Here is a 19,467-nt window from a genome sequence, read left to right on the forward strand (position 1 = left end):
AAAAATGTGGCAAAATGTTAAAAGTTGGTAACCCTGGGTATCTGGTAGGAGGTATATTGGAGTTCTCGGCATTATTTTTGTATTATATTTACAAGTTTCCTATAGGTTTTAAATTATTTCAAAATAATTAAAAAAAAAAAAGAGTAAAGGATTGGGAAAGTGAACTCCTGAACTGAAATCTCAGCTCTAACATATATTAACTATGCAACCCTGGGCAAGTTAACCTTTAAGTTAGCTTTGCCATTTATAAAATGGGTAAGAACAACCCTTTACTAGGCTGTGAGGATGGGAGAACTAGGTAAGCCACGTGCTGGCACCAAGTTCACCGTGTGGCCATTTGAAACCTCTGTGATTTGCCCTGCTCACCCTCCTCCCGCCCTCCCACTGCCACTCAGGCCCGTCACCCCACCCCGTCAGCCTCCTAGTGGACCTCCCTGCTTCCAGACCAGCTCCCTCCAATCCAACCTCCACACTGCTCTTCAAGGACACACTCTCAGGACCCTGCCCTCGTCCAGTCCTTCCCTCGTTCCCTGCTAGTTTTGGATAAAATCCACGCCGGAGGAGGACCCCCCAAGGCTGTCTGAATTCCGTTCCCTGACCTCCTCTCTCCTGCCACCCACTAACCCTGGTGACCTACACTTATGCTTGTAGAAGTCTATAAATATCCTCAGTTGATTTTCCAGCCATTTTTCACTGTCCCTTCTTCACGTCCACAGTGGCTTTCTTTCATGTGTTTTCCTCTTTGCAAAACTCATTTGTGTTTCTATTTTCACATTCAGTGGCGCCAAGGACCTCTCTGTAGAAAAAGCGACCCTGACCTGGAAGCGGCAAGGGCCATAACTCACTTTGCATCTGTCAGCACTCAAAAGATAAAAAAGGGCATCAGTGATGACCTGGAGCCTTGATGCCTGGTTTTCCTTGGCTTGCTGTCAAAAGCAAGCCCCAAAATAGAGGCCATTTAGGGAAATGAGCTCTTTTGTGGCTTTTCAAAAGCAATCCTCTGTGGAATGTAAGGAGCAAAATCCAGGACTGTGGGAACCTCTACGGGACAAATGATCTGGAATCTTCAACAAAAATACTGCAAGGGAAAAAAAAAGATGGAAGGGAAATGTATGAATTAAAAGAGACACACATTATGTTAGGTAGAAGAAACCAGCTTCATTTACACATTTTGAAAACACAAAACTACAAGGGACACAATAAGATCAGTGATTGCCAGAAGCTGAGGGTATGGGGAGAAGACGAACTGCAAAGGGGGACGGCGGAACTTTCTGGGGTGATGAAAATGTTCTGTATGTTGATTCTGATTCTGATTCCATAGCTGTAGACACCTGTCCAGACTCATCAGCCTGCTCACTGAGAAAAGGTGACTTTTCCTGCATGTAAATTATTCCTCAATATACCCAACCCCCCAGAAGAGCGAGACAGAGACTTCTGACATACGTGAACAGACTGCAGTGTATGGGTCTCGCTTGGATTCTGAATCACAAACAAAACGACTGATATCAAAACCAACTCATTTAGATCATTCAGGGAACGATGAACAAATGATGACCGGAAATCAGATGATATTGAAAAATTACTGCTGACGTGCAGGAGTGTGAGGATGGTACTGTGGTCATGATTTAAAAGGGGAGTCCTTGAATTTTAAAATTTCAGCTGAAATGATACGATTTCTGGGATTTGCTTTAAAGTAACGGCAGGGTGGGGGAAGACGACGAGGCTAGCCAGGAGTGGATGACGGAACCCAGGGGATGGACACACATGGCTCCACTCTTCTATGCTCTATGCTCTGGGGCTTGTTTTAAATAGTCTCCAAGAAAAAGCTTTGTTTTGTTTTTAAAGCACCCTCGGAAGCCAGGAGAGAAGCAGAGGTGCAGTGTGTGTGTGTGTTTGTGAGGATATCATAGAAACATGAGGACAGGGGAGCAGAAAAGCAGCAGCGGTTTGGGCTGGCTCAGGGGCCAACAGCAAGCTCTGTGGCCTCAGTGGGGGTGTAGGGCGTGGCACGTGGACAGCATGCCCCATCTGGACTGGAGGCTGCTGCTCGGACAGTCACTGTTGGCAGGCATCGCTGCTCTGGTTTTTTTTTGTTTTTGTTGTTTAGGAGGTACTGGGGATTGAACCCAGGACCTCATACATGGGAAGCAGGTGCTCAACCCCTCGCGCTACATCTGCGCCTCCAGATGCTCTGATTTTTTTTTTTTTCACAAGAAGCTATACCTCTGGGGCATTATGTGAAATCGCCAGACTTCTTAATGCTCTAATTAAAAACAGCAGGCCACAGTTTGCCCTAGAGGCAGCAAGCCAGACAGAGTTAGCACGCATTCATCCATCAGCCCCTCTCAGAGTACCATCACTCTCACAGGCTGTGAGCCAAGCCAGGGATCCAGACAGGACTGCGCCACCATCTCTGTACCACGGGAAACGGAAGCAAATGCCAGTCCACGCACAGCGCTGGACTACACGCATGAGCAGAGCGTCGCGGGGCAGGCGGGACTTCAAAGCTGCCCTGGCGCGGAAGGCTCTGTCCAGAGGCACAAGCTGAGCGATGTGGCTGGGTGGGTAGGAGAGGATATGAACGAGCCACTCCTGTTTTTTTGAAGAGAACTTGCTTGTGTCTGCTCCTTTTTAACAAGTCTTTAACTGCTATTATTACAGTTTAAAAGACTTCACCCGAGGGTGAAATCACACTCATGCACTGGAAGGCTCCTTATTATAAAGACATTAACTTTCTCCCAAATTAGTTTGTAGGGTCAGTGCAATTCCAATTAAAATCCCAGTTAAGTTTTTTTTTGGCCGGGGGGAGGGGTGGTGGTGGTGGTGGCGGTGCTTTTTTAGTGGAAACTGACAAGCTGACTCTAAAATTCAAATGGAAATGTCAAGGGCCAAAAAATGCCAAGGAAATCTTAAAAGAGAACAAAGCTGAAGGACTTAGACTTAGATATCAAGACGTGAGCTACTACAGAATCAGAGAAAACTGGAAAATGAGGTATTGATGAAAGGAGAGGAAATGCATCAACAGACCAGAAGAGAGACTAGAAACCTGCCCCTTCCCGACAGAGCCACCCGATTTACATCAACAGTGACCCTGAAATGCAGGGGGAGAAGAATCATCTTTTTTCAATAAATGGTACTGGCTCAATTGGATATTCACAAGGAAAAAAATGAATCTTGAACCCTACCCTCACACAATACACCAAAATCAACGGCAGGTAATCTGCAGCTCTAAGTATGAAAGCTAACACAATGAAGTTTTTAGAATTAAAAAAATGAACTTTGTCATGATCTTGGGATAAATAAATATTTCTCAAATGAGACACAAAAGTTTGATGGAGACAAAGGTTGACAAACAGGACTAAATTTAAATTCAGAACTTTTGATCATCAAAAGACACCATTAAGAGACTGAAAAGGCAAGCCACAGAAGAGAGAAGATAAAGGACTCATCTTTAAAGGACTCATAAGATAAAAAACTTGACAAATTAATAAGAAGGCAGAGAACCCGAAGGAAAAATGGGCAAGACTTGAACAGGAACTTCACCTCTTCCCCCTCCACCTTCCCCAACTCAGGCCTCATCATGTCCCACTGGACCCCTTCCTGGAATGGCCCCTTGACCTGTATCCCTGCCCCGCCTTCCTTCCAGCCCACCCTCCCCACCTGGCCCGCACAGCGCCATTTTGAAACGGGGATCTGATCCCATCGCTGCTCTACAGAACACAGGCCACACCCACCAGGGCCAGCTTGAACTGGGCTCCAACCTGCCTTTCCAGCTGCACTTCCCACACCCCCCACGTCACCCACCCTAAACACACGCCTCACGCATTCCAGGCTGGGGCTGGCCGTCTCACCTCTGCCTGGCTACGCCACCTCAGCCCATCAGAATCCTACTCTACTTTCAAGGCTCAGCTCAAACGTCACCTCCCCTCTAAAGCTGACCCCAACCCCAAGTCGGTTTCCATGACTTTCTCCTGCATTTCCTCAGTCCTTTTACATGGCACAGCACACTCCAGATGAATCCAGTCATGTGACTGCCCTTCCCATGGGACTTGAAGGTGGGGGCTCCATTTTATTGATCTTTCTGTCACAAGGGTCCGATATAACAAACTACATAAACTTTTAAGTTCAGTGGCTTTGGGCAAACTCCCCAATCACCGAAGCCTCAGTTTCCTTATCTGCACAATGGAATAATAACGTAAGAGTGGAGATAATGTTAATAATAAAGAGAAAATAGGGAAGCGGATATGGCTCAACGGATAGAGTGTCCACCTACCACATGGGAGGTCCAGGGTTCAAACCCAGGGCCTCCTGACCTGTGTGGGGAGCTGGCCCATGACTGGTGCTGATGCGCTCAAGGAGTATCATGCCATGCAGGGGTATCCCCCGCATAGGGGAGTCCCACGCACAAGGAGTGTGCCCCATAAGGAAAGCCGCCCAGCATGAAAAAAGTGCAGCCTGCCCAGGAATGGTGCCACATACACAGACAGCTGATGCAGCAAGATGATGCAACAAAAAGAGACACAGATTCCTGGTGCCGCCACAAGAATACAAGCAGACACAGAAGAACACACAGTGAATGGACAGAGAGAGCAGACAACTGGGGGGTGGGGGAAGGGGAGAGAAATAAATAAAAAATAGATCTTAAATAATAATAATAATAATAAAGAGACAATAGGGAGCTGATATAGCTCAAATGGATGAGTACCTGCTTCCCATGTATGAGATCCCAAGTTCAATCCCTGGTACCTCCTAAAAAAATAATAATAATAAAGAGAAAATAATAATACATAATATCTGAGGGCTTCTCATGAACCAGGAACCGGGCAGAATGCTTTACAATGGGTTATCTCACTTAATCTACAATTTACATTTGAGGACACTGACTCAGAAAAATTAAGTACCTTGGCCAATGTCACATGGCTAATATGTGACAAAGTCAGGATTCCAACCTCAGTCCCTCAATTTTAGGCCCAGGACTTAACCACTGCACTATGTTTCCCCTAACTAGATAGAGCAGGTGTTCATGAGATATCATGAGGGATGAGAAAAGGGTTATTCAATTAGAATATGACGATTTTGAGGCGGGAAATATAGTTTCAACATCCTGGCAAAAAACAAAATCGAAAACAAAAACCACTTGAATCAACAAAATAAAAGTGCTTAAGGATAGAACAGCTTCCCCAGTCTAGGAGTTTTACATCAAGTTCAGCTGGCAAAGCCAGCGAGGTGACTGTGAGAACAAAGGAGTCATGATCAAAGTGCCACCTCCCCGGGAGCACATCCCATCCTCACTCAGGGCCCCCGACGGGATCAAGGCCTGGACTCTGGGACCTGTACACTGGTCTCACCTCGAGTCCCACACTTTGTCAGCAAAACCCCGACCTGCCTCAGGAGCGCACCCAGCCAGAACAGGCTGGATTCCAGAGTCCTCGGGGCTGGAGGGTGAGGCTCTACCTTCAAGGACCTGCTCGGCACCACCTCCCACAGGAAGCCTGCCCGACCCCTCCACCAGAGGGAATTCCTTCTTTCGTAGAGCTCCGGGCACCTGCGTCCCTGTGTCCTGACCTGGCCCCCCTGCCGAACACGCTCTGCTACTGCAAAGAGGCCCTGACCAGATGACGCGAGTTAGCGCGTTTTCATAAACCATTTTTCAAAGTACCTTGCAACACCCTCTCTTCTCAGCTTCTCTAATGTAAATGCCACCTCTGTGGCCTTGAGACTGCCCAGCCCAGGGCTGGGCACAAATTAAATTCTACTCAAGCCCTCAATCCAGCTCCGAGTCCCAGGAGTTCATGAACATCATGTCGCTGGATTTGCAGGGGGAGCCCTGGAGAACGGGTTATGACCTCCATTTAGCAGATGAAGAAACTGAGGGGGAGGAAGGGTAGCGTCTCGCCCGGGGTTGGCGCAGCACTAGAGCGTAAGGCTGATGACGGTAGGGACCTCACCTATTTTCTTCACCGCTGTAGCTGCAAATCTTAGTAAAGAGCCTGGGATAGAACAGGGCCTCAGCGAATCTTTGCTGAATGAATAATGAAGAGAATAATGTTGAACCCGGGCTTTTAAAAATGTAAACTTACTGTCTGGTCAATGGTACCAGAATAGTATTGAGACTATCTGCCTCCATGTTTGAAGACTGTAACTTTTTTTAGGAGAAGAAATCATTATTCAAATTGGAGCAGGGAATGAAATGATTGGACGTGAAACTGAGAGCGTCTCCCGCCTGGCCAGGGAGTTCTAGCAGGAACAGGGCCCCCCCGTCCACCTCTGAGCCTGGCCACTCGCTGGCTCCAGGGAGGTGCCCGAGCAGGGCTCTACCCCTGCAACTCCCCCCTCCAACCTGACCAAAAGCTTTGGGAGTCTGATTCTGGAGTAAAACACAGCCAGCAGTAAACGTGAGAAGATGATTTTGGTTTCAGGACTCTAGTCTTGAGAATGGTTTAATTCCATGTGGTTTATGCAAATCAGCCTTGGGGAGACTTGGTGCAGTCACTCAGATGTACAATTCACCATCAATTCTTCACTCCACCTACCATCTGTACTATTCTTCTCATAATGTTCTTTAATTTACCTTTCTATTTACCTATTCTTAAAAGGAAGCTTTATGGGAGCTTAAAGAAATTCAATAAAATTAAAACAAAATAATATGAGTAAAATCAAGCTTGATACTGCCACTCCCACAGGCTCTGAGCGTAAGGTTACTTCTTCATTGAAAAAAGAAATTAGCAAGTGTGAATATAATAAAGGCATCCCACCACCACGCAAGATTCTGCTTGTCAGTAACCTGAGATAACTTTGTCAGTAAGCAAAGGAACATTGAAAAATGTATAACTGTCTTGCTATGTGGTTCTATGCAAAAGCACTGCTATGGGGGAGCGGATGTGGCTCAGGCCGTTTGCATTCGCCTCCCACGTGGGAGGTCCTGGGTTAGGTGTCCGGTGCCTCTGGAGCAAGGCAAGCAAACAATGAACAGCAGACAAGAGAACCATCTGGGAGAGGGGTGGGGAAAATTAAAATAAAGCAAAAATAAATAAATAAATCTTTAAAAAAACAAAAAAAGCATTGCTAAGACCCCATCTGTTTATGAAATGGAAAGGTCACTGGGCTTGGAGTAAAATAAAAATGGGGTCCCAGATCTCGCTTGCTCTGACATTTGGGGGCTGATGACCTGGTGCAGCTCCTCTAATGCCTCTGACCCAAAGGTTCTTTGTAAAATGGTGTCTTCTACTTTGAATGGTTGCTGTCAAGTTCACACAAGAAAACAGGTATAAAAGGCCTTTGGGAACTCTAAAGTGTTGGGTAAACGTAAGGGATTATGAAAGTAGATGTGAGGCATAATCCACCAAGAAGGCAAAACCCAGGACTCAATGCAAAATGCTGCAAAGAACCTGGCTCCTCTCCCCGCTGGCCCTCCCTTGCCTGTGGCCCGAGCCCAGGAACACAGCTTGGACCGATGAGGGAGGTGACGCCGAGGAGATGAGCAACCAAGGGGTACCGAGCAGCGGTACTTACGTTGGCTGAATTTTGGTGAACTCGGGGACTTCGTCTTTTTTCTTTCTAAAGAGGAACCAGTAGGTTAGGAGCCCCACAATGAGTGAGAATAGAACAACGTCCATCATGCTGAAAAGAGACACTTCTTCAGCCACCGCCTCAGACGCAGTGGCGCTGGTATCTGCGTTGGAGTCCGCCATGATAATCCCAAAACTGTGGAGAGAGAGAAACAACAGGCGTCAGCAGGGAGCGGCAGGCAGCATCTCAACGGCCACCAACTGCACCTGATAGCTTCAGCCTGGTCTTCAAGTCCAAGGGCTGCAGAAAACAGGAAGGTGCTGGTTCAGCAAGAATCAGCTGCAGCCTTGGTCCAGAGCTAACACAGCAAACAGCCCCCGTAGTATCAGGAGCAGCCCAGGGCATGGCTTGGGTTGTAAGTTATATACACAGCTTGGATGAGCCAGCACTGGGTCCACTGCAGACGGTACAGGCTCCCCGTACCATCGAGCATCCTCCAACCCCACAAGCACACAGCAGAGGGGCTGGTGCCACACGAGACTGGGGGCCGCTTCACAGCAAGCTCTTTTCCCAGCTGTGCAGGAAAGGGTTAGCTCAGCAGGCCTGCGTTGTCCTAAACTCTGCACATTCCCAAAGTCTTCAGGGCTGGCCCTCTACTTGCTCCTGGAGATAAGCTCTGAGCCAATGGAATATCCTCCTGCTAAGAGTGCCCCGTTGACCGAGCACTTGGGCCGTGTCAGTCAGTGTATGCTAATAAAGTGACTTACGGAGAAGGCTTAGTTTTTGTATCTCAGGGGCTCTGGACCACCTCTGGGAGCAGTGGAGACTGAGGAGCTAAGGTTAGTCACACAGGTACTCCACGCCTGTGTGAGTGACCTCCCAAAGAACTGGACACCACAGCCGATGTGAGCGTCCCTGCTTGGCAATGCTTTGTGGATGCTGTCACACCTCACTGTGGGAGAACTAAGCACTGTCCTGTAATTCCACTGGGAGGTGACAAATGGATGCTCACACCTGGTTTCTCTGGGACTCCACCCTATGTGCTTTCGTCCTGTGCTGATTTTAATCTGTATCCTTCTGCTGTAACAAACTGTAACCGCAAGTTTAACAGCTTTTCTGAGATCTGTGGGTCTTTTCAGTGAATCACTAGACCTGAGGATGATGCTGGGGATTCCCAACACACCAACTTAGTTTCCTTGAAAGACATTCAACTGGTCGGTCCTTCCACCACTGAACCCGGCAGGTCGGAAGACGTGCTGTGAGTCAGCGAAGGCCAGAGTGAAAGTTCCTGAAACCTTGGAAATGCACTTCCGTCACCTGCCCACAGACCAGGCTCGGCTCAGGAATCTGAATCATTCCTCTTTGCAATCAGGGCTGTTGCTAAGTGGGCTGCTTTCACCACAATCATGACTCTGAGACTCGTCAAGAAGGCTTGACAGAGCTCAGCAAACTTGAGCAACGTGAGATTGCTTCAGCTCTGCCTGCCATAGCTGCCACTGCCTCCAGAAACACGCACCTGGCCTGAGCACCCAGCGCCCTACAGCATGAGGACTTTTGGGCATCAGTCCTGAGACCGGACCTCAAGCCTGGTTCTGGAACTTGCCTGCTTATTAATCTGAGGTGCTTTGCTAATGGCTGAGCTCCTGAGTGTGGCAGAACGAATTATGTACCCGGCGGGGGGACGGACGGATGGGGGCAGGGACATGTTCTTTTTTTTTTTTTTTTAAAGATTTATTTATTTCTCTCCCCTTCCCCCCCCACCCTGGTTGTCTGTTCTGTGTCTATTTGCTGCGTCTTCTTTGTCCGCTTCTGTTGTTGTCAGCGGCATGGGAATCTGTGTTTCTTTTTGTTGCGTCATCTTGCTGTGTCAGCTCTTCGTGTGTGCGGTGCCATTCCCGGGCAGGCTGAACTTTCTTTCACACTGGGCTGTTCTCCTTAGGGGGCGCACTGCTTTCGCATGGGACTCCCCTACGCGGGGGGCACCCCTGCGTGGCAGGGCACTTCTTGCACGCATCAGCACTGTGCATGGGCCAGCTCCACACGGGTCAAGGAGGCCCGGGGTTTGAACCATGGACCTCCCATGTGGTAGACGGATGCCCTAACCACTGGGCCAAGTCCACCACGGACATGTTCTTAAAGTAAATCCCATTCCTGTGGGTGTGAACCCATTGTAAATAGGACCTTTGAAGATGCTATTTCTAGTTAAGGTGTGGCCACCTGAAGCAGGATGGGTCTTAATCCTATTTCTGGAAGACTTACTAAAGAAAAAAGTCATGGGGAGGACCGTGAAGCTGGAATTCAATGGAACCAGTAGAGAAAGGAAAGCCAAGGAACCCAAGGATTGCCGGCTGGCCAGAACGCTCCTGATCCCAGGAGGAAGCCAGCCCTCCCGCCTCTGAGGCCGTGATCCAGTAAATTCCTATTGTTCAAGCCAACCCAAGGGTGGTATTTGTCACAGCAGCCAGGAAACTAAGACTCTGAGATGATATCAATATACCCTCTTTAATATCCAGCATTAAAGGCAAATTTAATTCCTGAGCCCACAGAGGACGCTGTTTATATTTAAGCACTAGCATGTAAACGCATTTAATATTTATACAGTGTTGGTCAAGTTTTTCTATCCAACTGCCAGTGCCGACTGCCAAGCCGACAAGCCTTCTGCTGAGCTCTCACAAAACCCCACAGAGGGAGACCTGCTCTGATGGGTTCTGGAAGGACCTGTCCGACAGATCATGATGTAACAGATGGGGAGAGGACAAGTGGAGCCACCTGGGTGCTCCTGTCAGGATTAAAGGGCCGGCACAGGAAGGCCCCCAGCCCAGCCTCCATCCCACAGCAAGTGCCCAGGGAAGGCCAGGCCCTGTCCTGCCCCCTCCCATCTACCTCACCTCCCTTCTATCTCTGCTCCTCACAGCCAAGTGACTACTTCTTAACATACATGTAAGCTGACTGCACGACTCAGAAGAGAAAGCTCATTCCCTGCAGGTGTTTTCTAGAATGAGTGTTGTGGAGACAAAGGAAAATAGGCGCACTTGGCCACATTCACGCACATGCCTTCTTGCTAATAACATCCAGTTCAAGCCACCCAGACCACCGTGACAGACCCCATCCTGGCCACTGTCCACACAGTAGCAGAGGGATCCTCTTAAAAACAAGATTTGAGTATGTCACTCCCTTACCCCAAACCTTCAAATGGCTTCACACCACACTTAGTACAAAGTCTGAAATCCTTAGGTGGTCCATAAAGCCCTACATGGTCTGGGCCCTAGATCTGGTTCCCACCATGCTTCTAACTACTCTGCCCCTTCCTCACACCTCACCAGTCCTATCAGCCTTCTGCTGCTCCCCAAGTCTCCAGGTCTGCTCCTGCCTCAGGGCCTTTGCACATGCCGTTCCTCTGCCTAAACCCTCTTCCTCTAGTTGTTAATACAGTTTATTCCCTCACTTCATTCAGGTCTCTGCTCAGATGTCACTGTCTCAGAGATGTTAGTGACAATCACATCTAAAATGGCACAGGGCATAGAGATTATGGAATGGTTTTATAATCCGAAAAGAGCAATACAGCTATGTCACCACCACCCAGCTGGTGGTGATGGCTATGTCCATTGTTTTTCACTCTTGTGCTCTGTCTCTAATATTAGGACTTACTGCTTCTTTTCAGCATCTTAGGCCTCTCACCCTGAGTTTAGAGTCAGAAACCCACAAATTCTTGTACCACTGCAGAAACCAATAAGCAACACTGAGGAAATCGACAGATGATCCCACTGTGAATATGACTGACTCCCCGCAGCAGGGCAGGGGTGGGGCTCAGGCCTCCAGGGCCCCACCAGCGTGTGGGATCCTGCCCAGCTCAGACCTGGTGTCGACAACAGAACTGAGAAGATTCTCAGCAGCACTGACTCTGAAATGTACAGTAACTTCTAACAGACAGGAGCTACAGAGAACAGTGAAAAAGATCCTGGTGATGATTTTATCCCAGCCCTTGGTCTACAGGTATGTAGTGGCTTCCAGCAGCTCACTCAAGGAAACAGTAGCAAAACTAGAAAAGGGCCTGAGGTCTCCTGAGTGCCCGACTTCCCAGGGGAGGGCTGGATTCACCACCAATCTAAGTAGGAAGAATTAGTTGTACGTGTGTCTTTCTCCACTGTGTGCTGTGAGCTCCTTGAGCAAAAGAGCTGTATCTCATACACCCCTGTATCTGGCACATGGTGGGAAAGGAAGGACTGGCAGACTGGCAAGGAAGTCAACCTTGGAGGAAAATCCTGAAGCTTGTGCTCCTCACCCTATGATACACAGCAGCACCCCTGGGGCTGAAGCTCTGAACAAACTGTGAAGTTGCTGAAACGATGATTTGCAGGGTGAAGGAAACATAAATCCCCACTATCTTTCCAGGTTCCTTCTTAACTATTCTCCAGCTTGCATCTCAAGATTCCTACCAAAGTCCCATTTAGGAAATAGTTAAGTCTAAACAACCACTGAAAACCCAGCTTTGTAAAGATATAAGAATGCAGCATGATCTAATGTTGGAACTGTGATCCACTTCAAGCCAGCACTTCACATGGAATTTGAAAGATGTCCACTTTCCTTTGAAAATGAGGTACCTCTGTTAGTTTGTGGTGGTGCCATGAGGCACCTTGGCACCGTTTGGGAACCAAGATCCTATGGTATAAAATCACTGTCCTCTGCTGTGTGAAGCACTTTGATGGAGAAAGTTTTTGATATGCTGCCTGATGACTGGAAGCTGCTCTCCTCCGCTGTGGGTGACGGCGAAGGCAACTGGCGTCTGTCTGTCTGAGGTCCCTCAAGGCACTCCAATGAAACTTTGGGAGCCCCGAAAATCCTGGAAGGGTCTTGACCTGTGAGTCATTTATTCTTTCCGCTTTCAGCGGAGAGGAGGAACACATGACAATGCTGAGCTCACAGGACCAAGTGCAACATTTGCCAGCAATAGGAAGAAAGAAAGGAAATGACAAAACAGAAGAGAGCAGGCTCTTGCCACAGCCCTGCCACCAGATGCCTTACCATTAGCAGGCTCTGATTTCATCTATAAAATTAGGCACCAAAAAAGGGAGTATGCCACCCTTTCCCCCACCTCAAATTGAGAAGATATGATTTGAATTTTTATTACCAATTAGGTCTCTAAATAAGAGTTCTCATTTTTATTATAAAATTACAACATACACATAAAAAAAGGGCAAAACTATTTTAGTTTGGTGACAATTCTTCCTAAATTTTAACAGCTGGCCAGTTCCCACTGATGTTGTGGGATGTAGGGAAGCAGCTCTAGCCCAGGTGTCTGAGTCAGGAGGGGGCCCAGCACACTTGTAGAGCAGTGCAGACAAATCACTGGCCATTCAAAGCCAGGGAGCACTGATGACAGCTTGGAAACGAGGGTAGAACAAAATGGCCTTTCTCCATCTGACTGTTTACCACAAGGGAACATAAAGTCCTCCTCCAGGAAGTATTTGCAACTGCAAGACTGATCAACCAGTCCCAGCACTGACATCATAGTGAGCTAGTCACTTGCAACAGCAACAAGGAAGGAAGGATGGAGAAAGCAAGAATTTAGTGGCCCCTTCTGCACACAAATCACCCAGCAATAGTCATTGTCAACTCACAGCAGCTGAGACAAGGATCTAGTGTCTATCTCCCAGCTGCATGGGAACAGGGTCAGCGCAGGTTCACAAACCTCTGCTGAGGCTCAGTGGCTTTAAGATGGGGGAAAACCTTCCAGGAAACAAACCCTACTCTCGCCTGACAGCTTCACCTCCAGAGACTGAGAAGTGCCCAGAAGAGCAACTTGAACAGATTCTCCTACAGCTAGAGTGTCCATAAAATTTATCATCCAAGCCATGACATTTTTGGTGTGAATTTCCTTGGGTTACTACTGTTTGGGGTTCACTCAGCTTCTTGTATCTGCAAGTTTATGGCTTTTGCCAAATTTGGGAAATTTTCAGCCACTAGTTCTTTGAATAGTTTTTCAACTCCATCCTCTTTCTCCTCTCCTCCTGGGACTCTGATGGCATGAATGTTAGATCTTTTGTTAACAGTCCCACAAGTCCCTGGGTCTCTGTTCATTTTTTCGAATCTATTTCTTCTCTGTTATTCATATTGGGTAATTTCTACTGTTCAATCTTCAAGCTCACTGATTCTTTCCCCTGTCCTTTCCATTCTGTTATAAGCCCATCCACTGAGTTTTTTTATTTTGGCTATTGTATTTTTCAGTCCTAAAATTTGGTTCTTCTTTATGTCTTGTACATCTTGCATAATCCCAACATCTTTTTTTTTTTTAAGATTTATTTTTCTCCCCTTTCTCCCCCTCATCCCCCCCAACCCCCGTTGTCTGCTCTCTCTGTCCATTCACTGTATGTTCTTCTGTGACTGCTTCTATCCTTATCAGTGGCACCCGGAATCTGTATTTCTTTTTGTTGCACCATCTTGTTGTGTCAGCTATCCGTGTGCGTGGCGCTGTTCCTGGGCAGGCTGCACTTTCTTTCACGCTGGGTGGCTCTCCTTATGGGGCGCACTCCTTCTGCGCGGGGTTCCCCTACACGGGGGACCCCCCTGCGTTGCACGGCACTCCTTGTGTGCATCAGCACTGCACATGGGCCAGCTCCACACGGGTCAAGGAGGCTTGGAGTTTGAACCACAGACCTTCCATGTGGTAGGCGGATGCCCTATCCATTGGGCCAAGTCCACTTCCCCATCTTTTTTTTTTAAGGTTTATTTTTATTTTATTTTATCTCTCTCCCTCTCTCCCCTCTCCCAGTTGTCTGCTTTCTGTGTCCATCCACTGCGTGTTCTTCTGTGTCCACCTGCATTCTTGTCAGCAGCACTGGGAATCTGTGTCTCTTTTTGTTGAATCACCTTGCTGCATCAGCTCTCCGTGTGTGCGGCACCGCTCTTGGGCAGGCTGCACTTTTTTCATGCAGGGCAGCTCTCCTTAAGAGGCGCATTCCTTGTGCGTGGGGCCCCCCTATAGGGGACACCCCTACGTGCCACAGCACTCCTTGCACGCATCAGCACTGTGCGTGGGCGAGCTCACCACACGGGTCTGGAGGCCCTGGGTTTGAACCCTGGACCTCCCATATGGTAGATGGGCACTCTATCAGTTGAGCCAAATCTGCTTCCCCCAACATCATCTTGATGCTGGCATCTGTCAAACGTCTTTTCTCACTCAAGTTGAACTTTTCCTGGTTCTTGGTATGATAAGTTATTTTTATGTATCCTGGACATTTTGGGCACTATATTACAAGACTCTGAATCTTATTTAAGTCTTCTGTTTTAGCAGGTCTCCTTTGCCACCATGCTTGTGGGGGAAGGCAGGTGCCAACTCCTTAATGCAAAGTGGGAGTAGAGGTCCAGGTTCCTCATTTGCCTCTGTTGACACCCCAATGGGGGGTGGTGGTGCCTCATTACTGCTGGGCAGAGGCCCCAAAAGGCCTCTGTTAACACACTCTAGTTGGAAGGGGTAAGAGCACCTCTTTACTGCTTCCGATGTGGCTCCCTCCAACACCTGGTTTGTTATTGCCAGGTGGTAGCAAAAGTCCAGGATCTCTCAGTGGTCTCCAGTGATATGGTGAGGAGGAGAGAGATGAAAGACCTAGCTCCCCACTCAGCCTTTTCTGAAACGACCAAGGGGTGTGTGTGTGTATAGTTATTCCATGATGTTTGGCTGCAATGGCAATGTGGCGTTATTGTCTGAAAATTTTCTGTCTTTCTAAGTTACCCTTTTCCTGGTCCTGTTGTTAGAGTAGGAATTTTGTTTGTTTGTTTTTGTCTGCATATTGGCATTTTTAGGATGTTGATTCTCTAGCACTTGGTCCAGAATGCATGAGACACAAAATATATGTGTAAAAGGTCAAGAGCCTTTATGCCAATCTAAGGTCTTTGGGTCTAGGCAGCCAGTGATGACCAAGTGAGGGTGTGATGTGATTAGAACTATGCCAGGCAGGCAGATAGGAGACCCAAGTACAATGGTACCTGCCCCCACAAAGTCAACAGTCATGGAGCCTTGACCAAGGTATCCTGGAGAATATATTCAGAGCCAACATTCCACAAAAGATACCCAAATATTCCCAGGTCAGCTGCCTATACCCACATAACAGGACTAATATGTATGATTTGGAGACATGAGTTGCATTGTGTCTGATGTGAAAGAGGAAAGGGAGCCACTAAAGCAGGAAGCTGGACCAGTGAAAGCATGACTTGGCAAAAAGCAGGCAGAAGATGAGCTAGAATCACTCAGCACAAATGTAACTAACAAACCCCAAAGGGGCTGACCACTAGAACTGCAGCCGGTCTTACCCTGATTCTAATAGCATCTCTAGGCCTTGGCTGCCCTGTCCAAACTCCAAGTAGGGCAAACCTATGGCTACCCTAAATCCTTTGCAACATGCCCCAGGGCAGTCTGTGACTGTAATTTAGTAACACTAATTAAAGTTAACCCAGGGCAATTTATGGGCACAAAATACTTCACAGGAGTTCATACTAGCTCATCCTCCTGTCCACCCCTTTTGCCTTAATTTTGAATAAAAAAATGCAGAAAAGAGAAGCACAGAAAGGCCAAAGGATTGTCTTAGTTTATGGAAATTCTGGGCAGACCAGAATTTCAAGCACAGTTTTGAAGTCTGCTTCTTCCTCTAGTGCATCAGCAGGAATAAGGGGTGACAGTCTGGTAAGGACACCCAGAGACAATCATGTAACAATTCATATGGCACTTTTACAGCATTTACCTGTCACCACATGCCTGCAGCACAGAGGATGTACTCTCCTTTTACAGAAATGAAAATATAGGATAGGCTGAAGTCAACATGACCTCTCAAATGCTGATGTCCAGAGTTCATTAATAGAATTACAATTGGGCTCTACACTTAGCATCAAAGACAAGCTAGAACACAATCAGAAAGACTACCTTGGATGGAGCAATTCCCAAACATGTCACATGAGAAACAGTAAAGGAAATGGAGAGGTTTGCCCTCAAGACGAGATGATTCAGGGGCACCTGATCCCTTCTTTGGGTAGTCAGAAAACGGAAAGGAGAGAGAGGACCCAGAATTCAGAAGTAGGGCATGGTAATGGAGGACAGAGATTTATGCATTTTCAGAGATGTCTGAAAATAGAAAGAGCTATTGTGAGCTGTGGCTCCCCGTCAGAGCAGACGTGCCAATGACCACTTGACCACTGGCAGCAAAGGAGAGGGGGTTTGTGCCTTGGCTGGGTAATCTGGGCTTGAAGACAGAGAAAGTGCCGGCCACACCATGGGCCTGGGACACGGACACACCAAATCAATGCTCATTAAACCAAGCTGGCTAATTGGTAACAATGCCAGGGGGAAAACTCAAGGTTCTGGCTTGAGTTGATACTTAAATACTGATTCCTGGATCCTCTCCCACCCTGTGAAACACAAACACACACGTGCAGACACACACATACATATACAGAGTTCTAGTTCATGTTAAACAAGAGCTACAGAAAGAGAAGAAAGACAATGGATACAGGGAAACATAATCCATGATACATTCCAAGAACTCAAGAAAGACGTGGAGAAACTGGTACCTCTGAGAAAGGCAGGAAGGGAGAAGTACTAACTCTTTCAGTTCAAAAACTGCTCCCAAGAACAGTGTGTGAAACTAGAACCATAAAACAGCTAGAATAGGAAAATATCTTCAAGATATTCATATTGGCATTATTCACATTGCTAAAAGATGGAAACAACCTAAGTTTCTGTCAACCAATTAATGGATAAACAAGATGTGGTATATTCACATGATGGCATACTATTCAGCTGTAAGAAGAAATCAATTGGGGAAGCACAGGACAACATGGAGGAACCTTGAGGATATTATGTTGAGTGGGATAAGCCAGACACCAGGGGATGAATATTGTATGGTCTCACTGATATGAACTAACTACAGTGAGTAGACGTAGGGAGCTGGACTATGAAGTGTAGGTTGGTGAGAGATGGTAGGTGAGTTGAGAAGGGGAAAATGATGCTGGATGTACGCAGAAATTTTAATAAGGTCAAATGTAAATATGTGGTAATGGATGGACTTGATGGTGACACATTATAATGCATGTAACAAATACAGTTGACTTAGAGATGTGATCGTGGCTGAAACGAGTAGTCTAGGGAAGTTAATGTTAGTTGGAGGACAGCTGGAGGATAATATAGGGAATGTATAACAATGATTTTGGTGGTAGATGAGGATTGTGGTTAATAATATAAACACGAGAATGTTCTTCTAATATAGGGTATGAAAAATGTGATACGTGGGAAAAATGTAACTATTGTAATTTATAGACATACTTAACAACATTGTAATATTTCTGTAGCAAAAGCAAAGAAGGTCCTATATTAATGCTAAAGGCAAAATAAAAAGAATATGGGGGGAAGAGATGTGGCTCAAGTGCCTGGGCTCCTGCCTACCACATGGGAGGTCCCTGGTTTGGTTTCTGGTGCCTCCTAAAGAAGACCGCTGGCACAACGGACAGACAAGGCAAGCTGACACAACAAGATGATGCAACAAGAGACACAAGAAGAAAAACATAATGAGAGACACAACAAAGCAAGAAGTGGAGGAGGCTCAAGCAATTAGATGTCTCTTTCCCACATTGAAGGTCCTGGGTTTGGTTCCAGTGCCTCCTAAAGAAACAAGGAAGATGAACAGACACAGCAAGTGTAAACAATGTGGGGGTGGGGAGAAATAAATAAAAATAAAATAAATTTTGAAAAAAAGAATGTTTAAAAAAAAAGAATATGGGGTTTAGTTTTATGAGATATGAATATGTTTAAGCATTTCTTTTCTTCATTTTTTTTTCATTAATAAAGAGAGCTTGACCATGTCATTTAACTAATCTGTGTTCATATGGGTTTCTTTCTGAACTACAGGAACAACTGAGTTAGTTGGTTGTTGAAATTAGATGAGATAAAAGTACCCGGACAGAACTTTTCAGGAGTAATGCTACCATAACTTTTTGAGCTGCCTTTCTCTGTTTTGTTGTTTTTGTTTTTTTTAATTTTAAATATAGTTTGAAAAAAAAAAGTACAGTCTGTGCTGCACACCTAACTGGGCTTTAGTTTTAACAAGGAGATTCTTCTTTTTTAAAAAAAAATTAGAGCAGTTGTAGGTTTATAGAAAACTATGCTCAAGTACAGAGCTCCCATATACCCCCCTCACACACAGTCTTCCCTCTTATTAACATTTCGCATTAGTGTAGTATCTTTGTTACAACTCATGCTATTAACTTGAGCACACTGCTTACACTCTTGTACAGTTCTATGGGGGAGGGGGGGAGGTATGTGGTAACTTATATACAACCTAAAATACCCCTTTGTCCCTTTTTGAATATACAGTTCAGTGATGTTAACTACATACACAAAGTTGTTCCTCTATCTCCATCATCCATTGCCAAAACTTGTCCAATCACTCCCATCAGAAACTCCAGACCAATTAAACATTAACTCTCCCTTCCTCTCCCTGACTTGGCCCCTGGTAAGGTGACTTCATGTAAATGCTTATTCTGCTTATTTCATTTAAGTAAGATTATACAGTATTTGTTCCTTTGTGTCAGGCTTATTGCACTCAACATGATGTCTTCAATCCATTCGTTTTAGCATGCATCAGAACTTCATTCCTTTTTACGGCTGAGTAATTTTTTCACTGTATATCTATACCATATTTTGTTTACCTATTCATCTGCTGATGGACACTGAGATTGCGTCTACCCTTTGGCTATTGTAAACAATACCACTATGAACATCAGTGTGCAAATGTGTTAGAATCCCTATTTCAATTCTTTTGGGTATTTACTTAGGAGTAGGATTGTTGTGTCCCAAGGTAATTCTATACTTTCTGAGGAATCGCCATACTGCTTTCCATAACATTTTATTGGTACATGCTGCACCATTTTACATTCCCACCAGTGATGTACAAGAGTTTCTATTTCGACACATCC

At 46.3% G+C, this 19,467-nt stretch overlaps 1 protein-coding gene across 3 annotated transcripts in view; it reads right to left on the reverse strand.

The window, feature by feature from the left end:
• The window catches only part of POR (cytochrome p450 oxidoreductase), an 83,255-nt gene that overhangs the window by 20,449 nt on the left and 43,339 nt on the right, over positions 1-19,467 (reverse strand). For all 3 annotated transcript variants that reach the window (XM_058285917.2, XM_071211176.1, XM_058285916.2), the window contains exon 2: positions 7,513-7,704. In XM_058285917.2, coding sequence (XP_058141900.1) covers positions 7,513-7,691 — 179 coding nt within the window. In that variant the 5' untranslated portion in view covers positions 7,692-7,704. The remainder of the gene's footprint in view (positions 1-7,512; positions 7,705-19,467) is intronic.

The sequence above is a fragment of the Dasypus novemcinctus genome, chromosome 23, assembly GCF_030445035.2.
Source record: "Dasypus novemcinctus isolate mDasNov1 chromosome 23, mDasNov1.1.hap2, whole genome shotgun sequence".
Classification (NCBI taxonomy): Eukaryota; Metazoa; Chordata; class Mammalia; order Cingulata; family Dasypodidae; genus Dasypus; species Dasypus novemcinctus.